Source organism: Hevea brasiliensis, chromosome 13 (assembly GCF_030052815.1).
Source record: "Hevea brasiliensis isolate MT/VB/25A 57/8 chromosome 13, ASM3005281v1, whole genome shotgun sequence".
NCBI classification, from domain to species: Eukaryota; Viridiplantae; Streptophyta; class Magnoliopsida; order Malpighiales; family Euphorbiaceae; genus Hevea; species Hevea brasiliensis.
The window spans coordinates 9,171,901-9,187,146 of record NC_079505.1 but is presented as its reverse complement, the minus strand read 5'-3'; the positions used below and the strand labels follow the sequence as shown (position 1 = coordinate 9,187,146).

The window sequence follows — 15,246 nt, the reverse complement described above, 5'->3', positions numbered from 1 at the left end:
TTTTAACAATTTTTTTTTAATTTTCTCAATTTAGTCCCAAATCTTTACATTAATTTTAATTTTAGCAAATAGGTTAATAAGACAATCAATATTAGTCCACCATTTTAATTTTTTATCATTTTATCAACTATTTTCAAATAAATCAAATAAAAATATTATTTTATTTAGAAGTTATAATTAAATTTTATTTTGGTTATATCATTTATTAATATTTTATGCTTAAACATTGGTTTTAAATTTGAGATAAAATAATAGAAAAATATGAATTAAAAACATAATAGAGAAAAAAATATAAAAGTTTGGATTTTTTTTAATTATTTGGAAAAAGATGTATTAAAATGCCACTTGGAAAAATGGGAAAAATGAGAAACAAAATCAAAATTAGGAGGCCGCGTAGCCTACTTTCCCATGTGAAAGCTTTGCTCTTCCCCATCGCATCCCACAGTCTCTCGCGGACAGCACGCACTATAGACCATCTATTTCTACATTATAAGGTGAAGTTTTCTGAGTCTTAAATCGATCGAATTGGATTTTATTATCATCGATTATTGTTTCTTGGTTTGTTTTATTTTTTTCTTGGTTATCTTTTTGGTTTGGCTGTATTTCCTCGCTCACTAGTCCACCACGCCGCTGCTTTTCTCCTCTTAGTTCTCCACTTCTCTTTCTTCTTTTATCTTCTCCTTCTCTCCTTCTCTTTAATACTCTTTAATCATTTGTTCGCCCCTGCTTCTATTGGTGTGAAAAATTGAAAGTAATCAGTATAACCTTTATTGATTTTTCATTTCTTTTTCATCTTTCTTTCTGAGGTAACCTGTTTTGATTATTTGTTGCTTTACTGAGTTTAAGCACCTAGTGTTTTGTCTTTGCTGCAGTGATTGAATGTTATAATTAATGCTCCATAAAAAGGCGGTGAAAAAGATAAAAAGGAGAAGGAGAATAAAATGTTTGAAGGACTCGTTCATCGGGTGCTGGTGGGTTATCTCGGTAGTTATGTGAAAAATATACAAAAGGACCACCTCAAGCTCAGTCTTTGGAATGGTAATGTGTTTTTCTTCCTCCCCTCTATTGTAAAGATAGTACAAACTGACATCCTTGCTTGGTAATCTACCTGTGGTTATATGTTATGTGTAAATTTAGGTGTTTTTATCTTTTAGATTGTTTCTGTTGTTGATAACTAATGCTCACTTGAACCTGTTGTTGATTTCAAAATTTTGGTTTTTGTAGAAGAAGTATTTTTGGAGAATGTAGAACTAATTCCTGAAGCCTTTGATTATCTTCAATTGCCATTTGCTTTAAAGCAAGGTACATATATACACATGCATATGAGTTTGATTTATTCAATCTCATGGAAATCCTTATTTCCCCTACTTCCTAGAAACCCCTGAATTTGTTTTTCTTTTAATAGGTAGGATTGGGAAGCTAAGCATCAAAATTTCATGGAAAAAGCTCGGTTGGGATCAGCCCATTATTATTGCTTTAGAAGACGTGTTCATTTGTGCTTCCCAGCGGGATGACCATGAGGTACATACAAAATTCAGATAAATTTTTGATGTGAATTACAGAAAAAAAAAACTCTATTTTATATTAGAAGCCTCATTTCTGAAGGAAGAGTAAAAAGAAGAAAAATTACAATGGTCTCTTTTGTAACTATGTGCATTTTCACATTAATTGCTTCATGTGTCTTATGTGGTAGTGGAGTGTGGAGGCAGCTGAAAGAAGAGAATTTGCTGGCAAAAAGGCTAAGCTTGCTGCAGCAGAGCTTGCAAAACTGTCAAGACGAGTTTGCGGTATGCTGGTTGATTTCCACTTTCAAGTGCCAGTAATCTTAATCTGTCAAGTTTTATCAAATTCAGTGATAGTAATGATCTCTAGTTTTGAAATATAGATGCTTTTGATTTCAATAAATCATGTAGTTGTCACTCGTGTGAACGGAAAATGTCACCATTGTACATATTTTCCTGTGACCGGTGAATGATCTAAACCATTTGAAAGCTGAGAGAAAGAGGTGAAATGTCATTGATCTAGCTCCATAACATCTCATTCTCTTTGCAATTTTTACCAACTCTTTTTCGAATTCATTAAATATTAGATTGTTATATATTTTTCTGGAGTTTTATACTTAATGGTATAATTAATTTGGTTGAGGTGGTCTTTTATTTTTGATTTGAGAAGCAGTTGCCCATGCCAATACTTTTTATGTTTTCTATACCTTGCAGATAATCAAGCTGGGAAGTCATTTATTTCATATATTACTGCAAAGGTGATATTGCATTGTTGTTGTCACTTTATGATTTTTTTCTTATGTTACTTTTTATGTTTCCAGAAATAGTAATGGATTTGTTTGAAATATTTCTCCAAAATTTATATCCATTTCTTTCAAGATGCACTTGTAATTATATTTGTTCTTATTGTCAACAAGCTCCGTGTTTTACTTCCAGGTTCTTGACAGTATACAACTGTCAATTAGAAATTTCCACATCCAATACAATGAAATTCAGCTGGACTCGGTATGCTTACCGCCATACTACAAATATTGTTTCTCCCCTGCAGCTTGTGGTGATGTGAATTTGTAGCCATTTTGTACATTGTTTATATCTTAAATTTGCTACTTTTGCAACCATGGTTAACGGCCGTAATGTAACGGCAACGGCCTATTGCTATGCAAATTTTTTTGAAAAATGTGCAAAGTTTATAAAATGACTAGATATTGGTAAATACAAGTAAAACTAAGATACTTAATTATATAATAAGTACAAATACATCAAATAAAGACATTAAATCTATCATTTTTAGATATCAACGAAAATAAAAGTAAAAAAAATGCTGTTTGCATGTGATTTGTGGTGGATGCATAATTGAAGTAATGGGCATTATCGTTACTTAACGATAATGGCCGTTATCGCTATGTAATGGTGGTAACGGCCATTACACATACAACTCAGTACCCGCGTATAAATAACGGGGTAATGCATAGCAGAGCCTTCAAAAACCTGTAAATAACGGCCGTGACATTAATGGCCATTATTTGAAACCATGTCTCTAACAGTCCAACTGCTTCTATATGCTTTGTAAACAGTTATTTATAATGTATTTGTTCTATTCATTTGCTATTTTAATTAATTTGTATTCATGGTTTAAACATGAGGTAATCATATCTTCTCATAAGCGTTAAGCAAAGCCAGATTGGATGCTGTAATGCTACCTAGCATTTCTCACTTTATTATCTTTTTTTTCATCACTTTATAGTCTTTTCCAAATTTTTTGTTACAGATACTGACAAGGACTTTCAAAAGACTAGGGGCTTTTTATTGCAAATCCTTTAACATTCCCCAACACCATCCCATGCCTCCTAGAAAAAGGGGTGAAAGGAGTAATTAGAAAAATATTTTAGCTTCATCCTATAATTCCTTGGCATTAGACCCTATGAAACTAGTGCGTGTAGATGCAACAGATGTCTTGAAATTGGGAACTTGGTACTTAAATTTTCAAAATAAGCAGAATTGTGGAACAAATGGTTATAGAAAGAGCCGAGGTGCATGGCGGATAAGGTAAACACAATAGTCACGAACTTATAGGTAGAATTTGGTAATGTTAAGGTTACAAGCACAGTATGGACAATCCACTATATAGAACAGCTGAATAACCACCCTGGTAGGCCACTCCAAGGATACAGCTACTCTCACAAATTCCTAGGAATCCACCAAAATAGAGAGAGAACAAGATATAAAGAAAAATCTCAATTGAGAACTAAATTACATGATTGAGAACTAAATTACATGGGGCTCTTTGTAGCCCTATTTATGGGCTCAAACTTGAAACTAAGAAGACTGGATTCCTACTAAATAAGTAAACTTCCTAAAATAATAAAATAATGAAACTAACTAAATAAAAATAAACTTCCTGAAGAATAAAGATACTACATTGATTTTTTACGCATCATTCTTAAGGAATATGTGCCAAATTCTTTCGTAAATAAATTTCTTTCTTGAAAACAAAGAGAAAGCACAAACAAGGAAATTATTGGTGAAGCAATAATCAAAAAAATATATTGTAATTAATGAAATCTCTACTCTTTGCAAACTCTCCTACATCATTCAAGGTCTTTTCAACATCACACCTTGGATTAAAATTGCATTAACATGACTAGCAAAGCACAATTGACTGCAAACATTAACAATAAACTTATATTGGTAGACCCAAGGTAAGTAAAACAATGGCTTAAAATTATAGAAAGTTGATTATGCAATATACAAATACTTGAGGAAGTAAAATAGTGGAATCATTCAATTTTATTGTAATCATGTTGATTTTATTATTTGAAAAACTCAATAGGAGAAGAGTGACTAAGAAATGGATTTTACTTTATGTTATCAAAGTTGATGACAAAATCCAAATAAGCTAAGATGGAGACATGTGTGTCTTCACTGTGTCTTGTATGCTCAAAATTAACCCAAATTACATGTGTATCATGGCACCTCGTGGATAATATCTAAGGTATGCTCAAGTAGAATGCATGTCAGACGGATTTCCAACATATACAATGTTGCAAAATAATGCGCTTATACTTCCTTGTGCTAGACCTATAAATGCTTGAATTGGGAGCCCTTATGGGTCTTGGACTCCTAAATGATAGAATTTTGAATAATACTAGTAACATCTTAAATAATGCGAAATCCAAATGAACAACAATGACAAATTCTTAATCCCAAAATAGTTAAGGTTTGCTGTACAACAATAATAATTAAACCTTAATCCCAAATTAGTTGGGTTTGGCTATATAATTCCTTTTTCATATTTCAACTTTGTTAGACAATAAGTCCATATCAATATCCAGAACTTATAAATCTTTTGATGCTACATCTCTCCACGTTATCTTGGGTCTCCCCTTTCCCCTTCTCCTTCTCACTCATTCCTTTACTAACTTATCACACTTCCATACTGGGGCTTTTAATTCTCTATGTTGGATATGACTAAACTATCTTAATTGACTATCACTTGTTTTATCTCCAATATGTGTTACATACATTCTTTGATGGATGTGTTTATTCCTAACCTTATCCATGATTGTGTTGATATAATCCATCTTAATATCCGTGTTTCTACCTGATAGAAATATGGGAAAAGGGGATGTAGGCCTAGGTCCAAGAACATTTAACATTTATTCTAAGAAAGAAGGAGGGGGATGTGGCTGTTGGAGCTAGCAAAGGAGAGAGGACATGTGGACAAAATTTGTTACAGAGAAATAGGCACCATCTTGTATATATTCAGAGTAGCAGAATAGTGAAGGGTGTGTTTTGAGTATACAAATGGCTCCTCCTAGCCCAGTAGAATTGCCAAATGCAATAATTACTTTCCAAATTACAATAACAGAAAATACCATAAATCCAAAGAGCTAACAGAGGAAGCTCTTGGCACAGTTATTAAAGGTTCCAGGCACACCAAGGCGCAAGGCGCGTGCTTGAGCAAGGTAAGGCACAAAAAAAAAAAAAAAGTCAAAGTTATATAAACACAATTAATTTAATTAATATAATATTAATTACATATAAAAATATATGTACTATACTATTTATTTCATTACTTATTTTGATTTTATTGCAAATCATCATAGTCAATTAAATTACATATATGAGTGAAATTATATAGTCATTTAAAATGCATTATATAATTTTACTTTGAATCAAATGTAATATTGAAATGATAATTTTAATATTTTATTGCATTATAGTTTTAATTTTTTACTTTATATTTAATTTAATTATACTTTACTAAACATAACTTAAAATTATTTAAATTTAATTCTATAAACTTATTATGGATAATTATATATTCAATAAAAAAATTACATTTTAATTTATGAAAAATAGAATTAGAAATACATGCAAACAAAACTAATAACCTCCAGCTCATTAAACCATCAGCCCAATAAGAAGTACCAATCCATTTAAAGTTTTAAACCATCACTCCATTACTTTAACTTAGTACATAGTCTAACTGTCAAATGCCTATTGCCAACCAACCAATATAAGGCATCCACAACACTCCAACCAATATAAGGCATCAGATCATCTTATATGACTGGTTAGCTTATCCATAATTAAGGTCAACAGGTACGGACTTAATGTTGATCCCTTATGTAAACCCATTGTTATGAGAACCTTGTCCGTGTTCCTTTCTACTATCCTTACACTTGACCGCTCCCTCTTACATGTCCTTAATAACATTTATAAACTTAAGATTGACTCATTTTTTTTAGCTATATTTGAAACTAAATCTACGTCAATATCAAAAAATTATAAATCTTTTGGTGCTAATTTCTTCCATGTCATTTTAGGTTTCCCCCTTTTCCTTCTTACTCATTCCACCATTAACTTGCCAACACTTCCATACTGGGACATTTGATACTCTATTGGACATGACCAAATCACCCTAATTGACCCTCTCTCATTTATCTTCAATGTGTGCTACATGCATTCTCTGACGAATATTATTCTTAATCTTATCCATTGTCGTGTTACCGGTTAGTTTATGTTAATACCTCGAACATTCTACCTGTGGCATCAAATGATAGCTGGCTAAACTTTCCTCCATTGTTGGAGAAATTCACCCTCAAGTTTTGAAATGATTTGGTGTAAAAACTTTTGATGCCTTGTGCTGCATCTTTGGAATTGGTCTTATCGCCTCCATTGCAGGTAGCTATGGAAAAACTTGAAACTCCTTTCAAGCTATCTCTATTTTATTAGGGATAACAAAGTGACAATGCCAATCATTTTTATCTTTTAAATTTTTTGTCTAGTTGTTGATATATTATGGATACACAGGCTGGATTAGATTTGAATAGGCCTTTTATCTTCTTTCATTGTATTACTTTTGAGTCAAACCTGTCTTTATTCATTTACTTGCAACAAGTCACAACATTAATGATTGATGTCATTAATTTCTTAAGCTTGGTGTCAGAGTGGTTCTGTTATACATGTTGTAAGATTCTGTATTTTGAGTGTAATTGTAATCTTCTTGGACTGCAAGATGTAACTGCTAATTTACCTTCGTATTTTTCCAGTCGCAGGTTCTGTTTGGTTTGAAGTTTTCCAGCTTGACAATAAAGCAAAATTTGGTTGGGTAATTTTTTTATGTTACTGCTTAATGCATATGTATTTCATGATTTTTTTTGTCAATTTTATATTTCGTTGTTTTCAATAACTACTAGTTTAGAAATGAGGCCCTCTTTGACACAGCAGGTAATCAAATTTAAAGGTTTTGCACTCAACTAAGCCTTGAAAAAAAAAAAAAAATAAAATAACACAGCAATTTTCTTTAGTAAAATTGAATTTAGATTTTGGGAGAGAACATTATTTTTTAGCTGATATGGAAGTGTTTAGGGATGTTGAAATGAGAGAAAACACTCGTTGGTTAGGAAGATAAAGAGATTTTGGTAGGGCACTTGTTGATAATGTAAAGAGGTTGGAAATCTAGGATCTTTATTTCTTTTGAGGATGTGTTGAACTAATTTAGGTTTGTTTGTTTAGTGTTCTTCTATTCTATTTATTCATGTTTAAAATCCAGTGCTAATCGAGACAAAAACTGATGAGTTGATAACAGATTTCCCTTGGATTTGAGTAGGGGGCAATAAGTAGGATCATATGTTCGTTTGGTAGCAAATGTGTAAGCCTAAATCTCAAAGGGAGTTAGTCCTTGGAAATTTGGTGCAAGAATATTCTCCTAATAAGTAGTGCTTCCATTAGAGGTTGATTTCCTATGGTATAAGGTTATTAAAATTAAGCATGCTTACACTAGAATGGATGGTTCGCTATGCAATATTAACCGTAAAGATTTCCTTAGGTTCTTTTTTTGCTAGTTGATGTTCACTTCTTTCTAGTTTTCTCCCATTCATCCTAATTGTAGATTGCAACTACTTCTGACATTTAGTAAGTGCATTATGGTATATATTTACATTTTTCTTTATTACTTCACTGCTGCAATGTCCATTACTTGTTCCACAAGGCTAAGAGTGTCAAATTGGACTCAAGTTATTGTGCTGTTACAGGGAGCAAGTGTTTGCATTTTTGGGTTTATAGCTTTAATTAGGGATCAGATGGTTGTAATCCTCCTTTTTTTTTTTTTTTTTTTTTTTGTGGGGTTGTTTGGGGGGGGTGGGTGGTGAAGTGCTGGCATTCATGTTTTAAGGGTTTTGGGGTCTTCTTCTTTTGATGGAGTGGGATATAATTGAGAACTTGCATCTGGCTTAAAGGCATGCTTGCCTAAAGTTTTGACTTTTGTCTTGATCTGTGCATCTTTACTCTTTCTCCCCTCCTTCTTTCTAATGACATTTTTCACTGTTTTTGAGTGTTATGCTTTTCTGTCATGGCAGATCATTAGGTGGGAAGGTGGTAAGGGGCCAAGTAAACAAAACAGTCGATGTTGAAGCTTTGGAAATTTATTGTACCACATCCAAAGGAGCTGTTGACTCAACAAGTTTGGATAACACTGCAAATTTCGGATATGAAAGATCTGATGGCAATACGGTTGACCACTTATTGCAGCCATTTGATGTAACAGTGTCACTTGTGGTATGAAAAGTTTATTTCAAGTGATAAATTTGTTTTATATCTCATCATCCATGTCACAATTATTAAAGGGTGCACTTGAGATGCAAGGTGCAAAAGGAGTAGCCCCTAGTTCCTCAATCATTGAAAGGCAGGTGACCTTGATAAGGTTCACTCCTACGCAGTCTTCTGCAGAATTATGAAGAGAAATCACTTTTTTCTCTTTATGTTATTTCTTAGAGAATCAAACTGCTTTGGATTTGGAATGGGAATGGTTGATTAATCCCTAACATTTGGTCATCTTGAGCTGACTTTCCTATTTGTATATTGGATAAATTACAATTTAGTCCTTGTAGTTTAGTCATTAGTAAAACCTGCAACTTAGTCCCTGTATTTTAAAAACCTACTTATTTAGTCCTTCACATTCTTAAAAACCAACACATTAGTCCTTGCTGTTAAAATTTTGGTTAAATCATCGTCAATGAATGAGAAAAGACCAAAATGCCCCAAAAGGAAGCCAAGCCTCTCCCACAACACACACATCCTTCCTCGCCATTGTTGCTTTCTCAACAAACAGATCTAGAAAACCAATGGTAAATCTCAACAAACAAATTTGGAAATCAACATTAGATCTCAACAAATAAATCTAGAAAATCAACAATAATTAAAAAATCAAAGTCTAGTTAATACAAGTATACAACCCAATAAACAACAATAATTGACATTTGAACCGGAGAGATGGAGAAGGCAGAGCATCGAAGAAGAAGAAGAGTGACTTGTGATCTGGGTAGAGGTGTGATTGTGAGTTCATAAACATGGGTAATCTGTAGGGAGAATGGTTTGAGAAAAAGGAGAGGTATTTGAAGGGTGGGTGATATGAACCTGCCTAGCTCTACCTCAAAAGCTAGCTCACAAGGGGAGGTTTACAAACTTATATATATAACACCCAAGACCTTCTGCAGAACTGATGTGGGACGCATTGTTCCCGACCCTTTTTGACTGAACGTTCCCGTGAATTAATCGGGGTCATGATTTGCTCACCCCGACCTCTCCCGAAGAACATCAAGGAACTTTTGTACATGGCCCATCGACCCGTGCAGAGTGAGGCTCTGATACTAAATGATATGAACCTGCCTAACTTCACCTCAAAAGCTAGCTCACAAGGGGAGGTTTGCAAACCTATATATATAACACTCAAGACCTCCTTGCAGAACTGATGTGGGACGCATCATTCCCGATCCCTTTATACTAAACGTTCTCGTGCAGCAACCGGGGTCATGACTCGTTCACCTCGACCTCTCCACAGAACGTTAGGGAACCTTTGTACATGGCCCTGGTCCATTGACCCGTACAGAGTGAGGCTCTGATACCAAATGATATGAACCTGCCTAGCTCCACCTCAAAAGCTAGCTTACAAGGGGAGGTTTGCAAACTCATTTATATAACATCTAAGACCTCCCTGTAGAACCGATGTTATTTGATCATTGGTGGTGCCGTGGTGGAGTAGAACCGACATAATCACCTTTCCACTACAAGGTAGGCAGAGTAGAAACCGACATCAAATTGACCATTCATGCATGCTCACACCCACACCAGTCTTTCCTTCATAAGGAGTGGGGGAGGGCCATAGGCGGAGGGATGGTGGTAATTTGTGGGATTGTGTGTAGTTGAAGAAGCCAAAGGTTGTCACATCATTGGTGGTGGTGGTGGTGGTGGACCGCTAAGTAATTCCTTGCCTGGTTGTTGCTGCTGTTGTTATGGGAGATTGAAGTAGAGAGGGACTAGTGGCAATGTTGTTAAAGGTGGAGAAAGACATTGGGCGAGGTGAGCCCCTTGCGCCTTGCCTGGCTAAGGCAAGGCAAGTGATAACAGGTGAGCGCCCGAGACCATGGAGGCGAGAGGCAATTGGGGCGGTGAGGCGATGCCTCTTCAAAGTAACAGACACTTTCTCCTCCTTTTTTTGTTTTGTTAATAGTCTGAAACAAAAGAAAACCCTAAAAATAGCTCTACTTCACGCCACCTACAAAGCAGAACACAAATAGAACACAAAGCAGACAAAAAACAAAGCAACCGGGTGTTTTCTTCCTTCCTTTCTCTCTCTCATCTTCACATTCTTTTCTCTCTCTCCTCTACTCTTTTTCTATTTTCTTCTCCTCACTCTCTCAATTGCGCAACCTATCAGCAAGTCTAGCACCTGTGATCCATGGTCTTTTTTTCTGTTTAATTTTTTTTTCTTCTTTTTTCTACTCCTTCCCTTCTTCTTTACAATAGATCTAGCACCTGTTATTTTCTTCTCCTCTCAGTCACTCATATGTGATCCAACAATTCCTTTTTTTTTTTGTTTCTTTTTAATTTTTTTTGTTAAATTTGTTAAATATACTTTTTATTAAATGGTTATTGTGAATTGTGAAATTTTTTTATTAGATGGGTATTGATACTCTTGCTATGATATGTAATTGTGCAAATTATTTAAAAAATAAATTGTTTTATACTTTAATTTCTCATTTGATTGAATTGGGACAACATTGATAGTTATTTCTATGATGTGTAATTATGCAAATTATTGAAAAAAAATCAATTATTTAATGCTTTAATTTAAAAAGGCCCTCACTTTACTTATCACCTCTCGCCCAAGGCCATAGTGCACCTTGTCGCCTTAGTGTTGCCTTTCGCCTTGATAACACTGACTAGCGGGCAATTTGGATCAATGATGAAGTGTTGCGGCGAGGTGGGTCTACAATGAAATGCTAAATTGATGTGGGTTTGGCTGAAAGGGAGACGTTTGTAATGATCAGCGACGGCGAATATAGTAAGGAAGGGAGAGCAAGGCTAGGAGAGGAGCTTGGTGGGAGTGACCGAAGAGGCCAACCTGTCTGCAATGAGGCGGGTTTGATTAAAGGGGCATTTTGGTATTAAAAGTTAGTTATTATGTTGACTAACTTGAAACTAATTTGACTAACAGTGATTTAACTAAAATTTTAACGGCAAGGACTACTTAGTTGGTTTTTAAAATGTGAAGTACTAAATAGGTGAGTTTTAAAAATATAGGGGCTAAGTTGTAGGTTTCACTAAACTTTAAGGGCTAACTTATAATTTACCCTTGTATATTTCCTATGACATGGTTGTCAGGAGCCGACTTTCCTATTTGTAGATTTCCTATGATATGGTTGCCATGAGTCGACTTTCTATTTCATATATTTAATTAAACCTAGTTACCATGGGAAACATATCGTAAATATTAATGAATAATTTTATGTTTTTTTTTTCACTTGTTTAAAGACATGTTAGGAATATAGAAAAATATTCTTTTATAGTGAAAGTAGTTAGAAAGAGGTTGTTAATGGTAGATTATCCTCTGAAATATATATATATATATATTTTTTAATCTGAAGGAAAAAGAAATATAACAAAAAATGGCAAAAGGGGAGATAACTATAAGAACTTAATTTCAAAACAAAAGAAGGGGGGATATGGCAAAATTGGTAGACGCTACGAACTTAATTGGATTGAGCCTTTTTACTTTTTCCTCCTGTTTGTCAACTTTTTTGCAAATGATACAAAGAAAGATATCTCTATTTACAACAGAAAAACTCTTCTTTGATAAATTGTTGTTGAAATTATAAGAATAAATAGAAAAAAGAAAACCCTAAATTATCAACCCCCCACCCTCGTTTTCTTTCTGCCCTCACCTTTTTTTTCTCTCGTTTGATTTTGGCGTGAGATTCAATAATTCTTAAGATTTGGTTGCAATGAGCTTATTTTCCTTTTTCAATCTTTTATTTTCCTTCTTTATGCCCCTAAGATCCATATGTCAATAATCTAATTTACATGAATTGGTTTTAAATTGTTACTTGACTATAATCTACAATTAGGTTGGAAAGAAAATTTTAATCCAGAAGGTATGTCAAAATTAACACATATGTCTTTGTGTTTTTAAAAGTCAATGGTTTCATCCTTGGGTTTTGAATTTGTATAATTCAAAGGTCCTTCCATCCCAAGGGAGAAAGGCAAGGAATTGAAGATACCTTACTCGATCTAGCTACTCTCGATGTTCAACCAGCTAGAACCCACCACTAGATAAACACCCAACCTTAGATGATTCCATTGCCAGCAAACAATTGTCGAAAGACGGAGAATTGTGACGCTAACTCGACCCGATCATATCTCACCTTTTTTGGCACCACTCGGGCCCATCGACACTGTGAATTGCCTCGCCAACACCATTTCCCTATTCATAGAGGCAACGGAGTGGGTTTTTGTGGAAAGAGAGGGAGGAAGAATGGTGGTTGAGGTGCTGTGTGGGTTTGTAGGTATGTGGGTTTATGTGGGTGAGGAGGGATAAATGTATTAATTTAACACAATTCATGGATGAAAAATTAAACTTATTCTTAAGGGTATTTTAGTCATTTTGCAAACAATTAACGGTAAATTGATGGAAATATGGACGGAGGTACTTTGAATTGGATGGATTCAAAACCCAAGGATGAAACTGTTGACTTTTAAAAACCGAGGGATGTGTTAATTTTGACATACCTTAGAGACTAAAATGTAATTTACCCTATTTAATTTCTTTTACACCTTACCTCCCTCAGGTGCATGCTTGCATCTTGCGCCTAGGCTTTGGGACCTCTTTGCGCTGCCTTGAATAATTGTGGTAGTTGTGGAGTGTTATTATCTAACCCTTTTGTATATTGTTTCATATGCCTGTTTATGTCAATTGTTTGTGTATGTTGATGTCTTTGCTTATTGTAGCTAACCCAAACTAGTTTGAGATTAAGGCTTTGTTTAATTGAGTTGGGTATGCCGCATTTAACTTCTTTGTGCAATAGCTATGCACAAGGCTCCAACGGTCAAACCTATAATTTTAGCTTAATTGAATTCATTTTGGAAACATAATTGGTCAAGAAAGGAAACCAGAACAAAAGAAAAGGAGTAAGGGAGGCCGTAAAATTATTATTGTGTTTTGGTAGTGAAATTACTTATATGACTTGGCAAGCCATTCAGTTATTTTGCATATGTTACAGACTTACTCTTTTATATTTTATATTGGAACAAAATCTATAATCCTTGCCTTTCTAAATGATATTTCCTTCTTTATTTATATCTGAAGTGATTTTTCTTTATTTTTTGAGAGTTTGATTGTTCACTTCAAAATTGTCGCATGTTAGTTAGCAAAAAATAATGAGTTCTAGGATGCATATTTTTGTTTTTCATGTAGGTTAACAGAGCAGGAAGGATTGACAGTGATTTGGCACAATATTCAATCAAAGCAGAGATAACTGGCCTGGTTGGTTCAATCATTTGAAGATATAGCTCATTTATTTCACTTTTTTTATTGGCTCATTCTTATTTTATTTTATTATATTTTTTAGGCCATTTCATTAAATGAGGTTCAGTTGCAACAAATACTGATTCTATCTGATTACATAACCATTAGCCGTTTAAGGGAAAAGTAAGTTTGGTATTTCCTTAAAAGTTTTTATTTTGTGTGGTTTAGTCTATAGATAAATATTTACTGTTGTCTTTTTTTTTTTTTTTTTTTTTTTAGTTCTTTTCTATTGTTTACCTTGGTAATTGGTATCATGTAGATCTAATACTCTACTGTGTTCACTACTTCACTTGTTTTGAAATGTTTTATTTTTATTTTGGTTTGATATGAGTATCATTGTCATTTGAGAGATGTATGTAATATATATTTTTTTAATGTTTTTAACTAGCTTTAACTGACTGTAGCTATTTCACCTCAGCTCAACTCACCTCAGCTCAACTCAATTAAGCTTTTATCTCAAAAATTTGGGGTCGGCTTTATGCATTCTTTTTCTCCACTCTAAACGATTTTGAGTTAAATCCTTGGAAATGTGTAATACTTCTAGGTCATGTTGTACTACTCTCCTCCAAGTCAGTTTAGGTCTACCCCTTCTTTTCTTTCTATCCTCTACCCTAATATGCTCTACTTGTCTAACTGGAGCCTCCGTATGTCTACGCTTCACATGACCAAACCACCTCAATCTCCCTTCTCTCAACTTATCCTCAATTGGTACCACTCCTAACTGTTCTCTAATACTCTCATTACGGACTTTATCCAGTCTAGTATGGCCACTCATCTACCTTAACATTTTCATCTCCGCAACTCTTATCTTAGACATATATGACTCCTTCAGTCCGTAGTAGGTGACACTTTAACCTTCTTACAAATGTACTCAATGTTTATACATGCCTTTTTTATATTCCTGCAAATCATTCTCATCATTCTGCCATACTTTCTTCACATTCCAACACTGATCGGTATAGACCATAGCATATCAAATTCCTTTAGCAGGGTTTTATCATTTTCATGCGTTTTAATCATCTTCCTCAATCCTGTGAATGACGTCTTTCTTACTCTCCATACTTTTCCTATGATTGGACTACATACCAGCAATGATTGCTTTGGAGCTCCTCTACTTACTGTGAAAACCATGGCTCTAGGTAATCCCAATTCAAGAACCAAGAAGACACTCAGAGGGAATGAGAAATAATTCTCAAATTTCTATTAATTCTCAAAATCAATTGTCAATACAAATAATAATAGGCTCTACTAAAATAACTAGATGACATAGGTATTTATAGTATAATAAATAGTCCTACAAGTACTAAGATTAGGAATCCCAAAATGAGAAAATACTAAATCAACACTAATTAGGAATATAAAAACAACACTAACTAG

General features: G+C 34.1%; 1 protein-coding gene across 7 annotated transcripts in view; it reads left to right on the top strand.

Annotated features, from left to right (window-relative positions):
- Window positions 1-370: 370 nt before the first annotated feature.
- Window positions 371-15,246, top strand: part of LOC110642362 (uncharacterized) — a 70,424-nt gene continuing 55,548 nt past the window's right edge. For 2 of the 7 annotated variants that reach the window (XR_002492430.2, XM_021794373.2), the window contains exons 1-11: window positions 371-494; window positions 873-1,038; window positions 1,225-1,302; window positions 1,406-1,521; window positions 1,694-1,787; window positions 2,217-2,260; window positions 2,439-2,507; window positions 7,058-7,116; window positions 8,366-8,564; window positions 13,759-13,827; window positions 13,913-13,992. Coding sequence is in view for 4 of the 7 variants with exons in the window: in XM_021794373.2 (XP_021650065.2) it covers window positions 942-1,038; window positions 1,225-1,302; window positions 1,406-1,521; window positions 1,694-1,787; window positions 2,217-2,260; window positions 2,439-2,507; window positions 7,058-7,116; window positions 8,366-8,564; window positions 13,759-13,827; window positions 13,913-13,992 (905 nt within the window). In the remaining 3 variants the exon portion in view is untranslated. The other 5 variants (XM_058131759.1, XM_021794374.2, XM_058131760.1 and 2 more) reach the window with 5 other exon arrangements.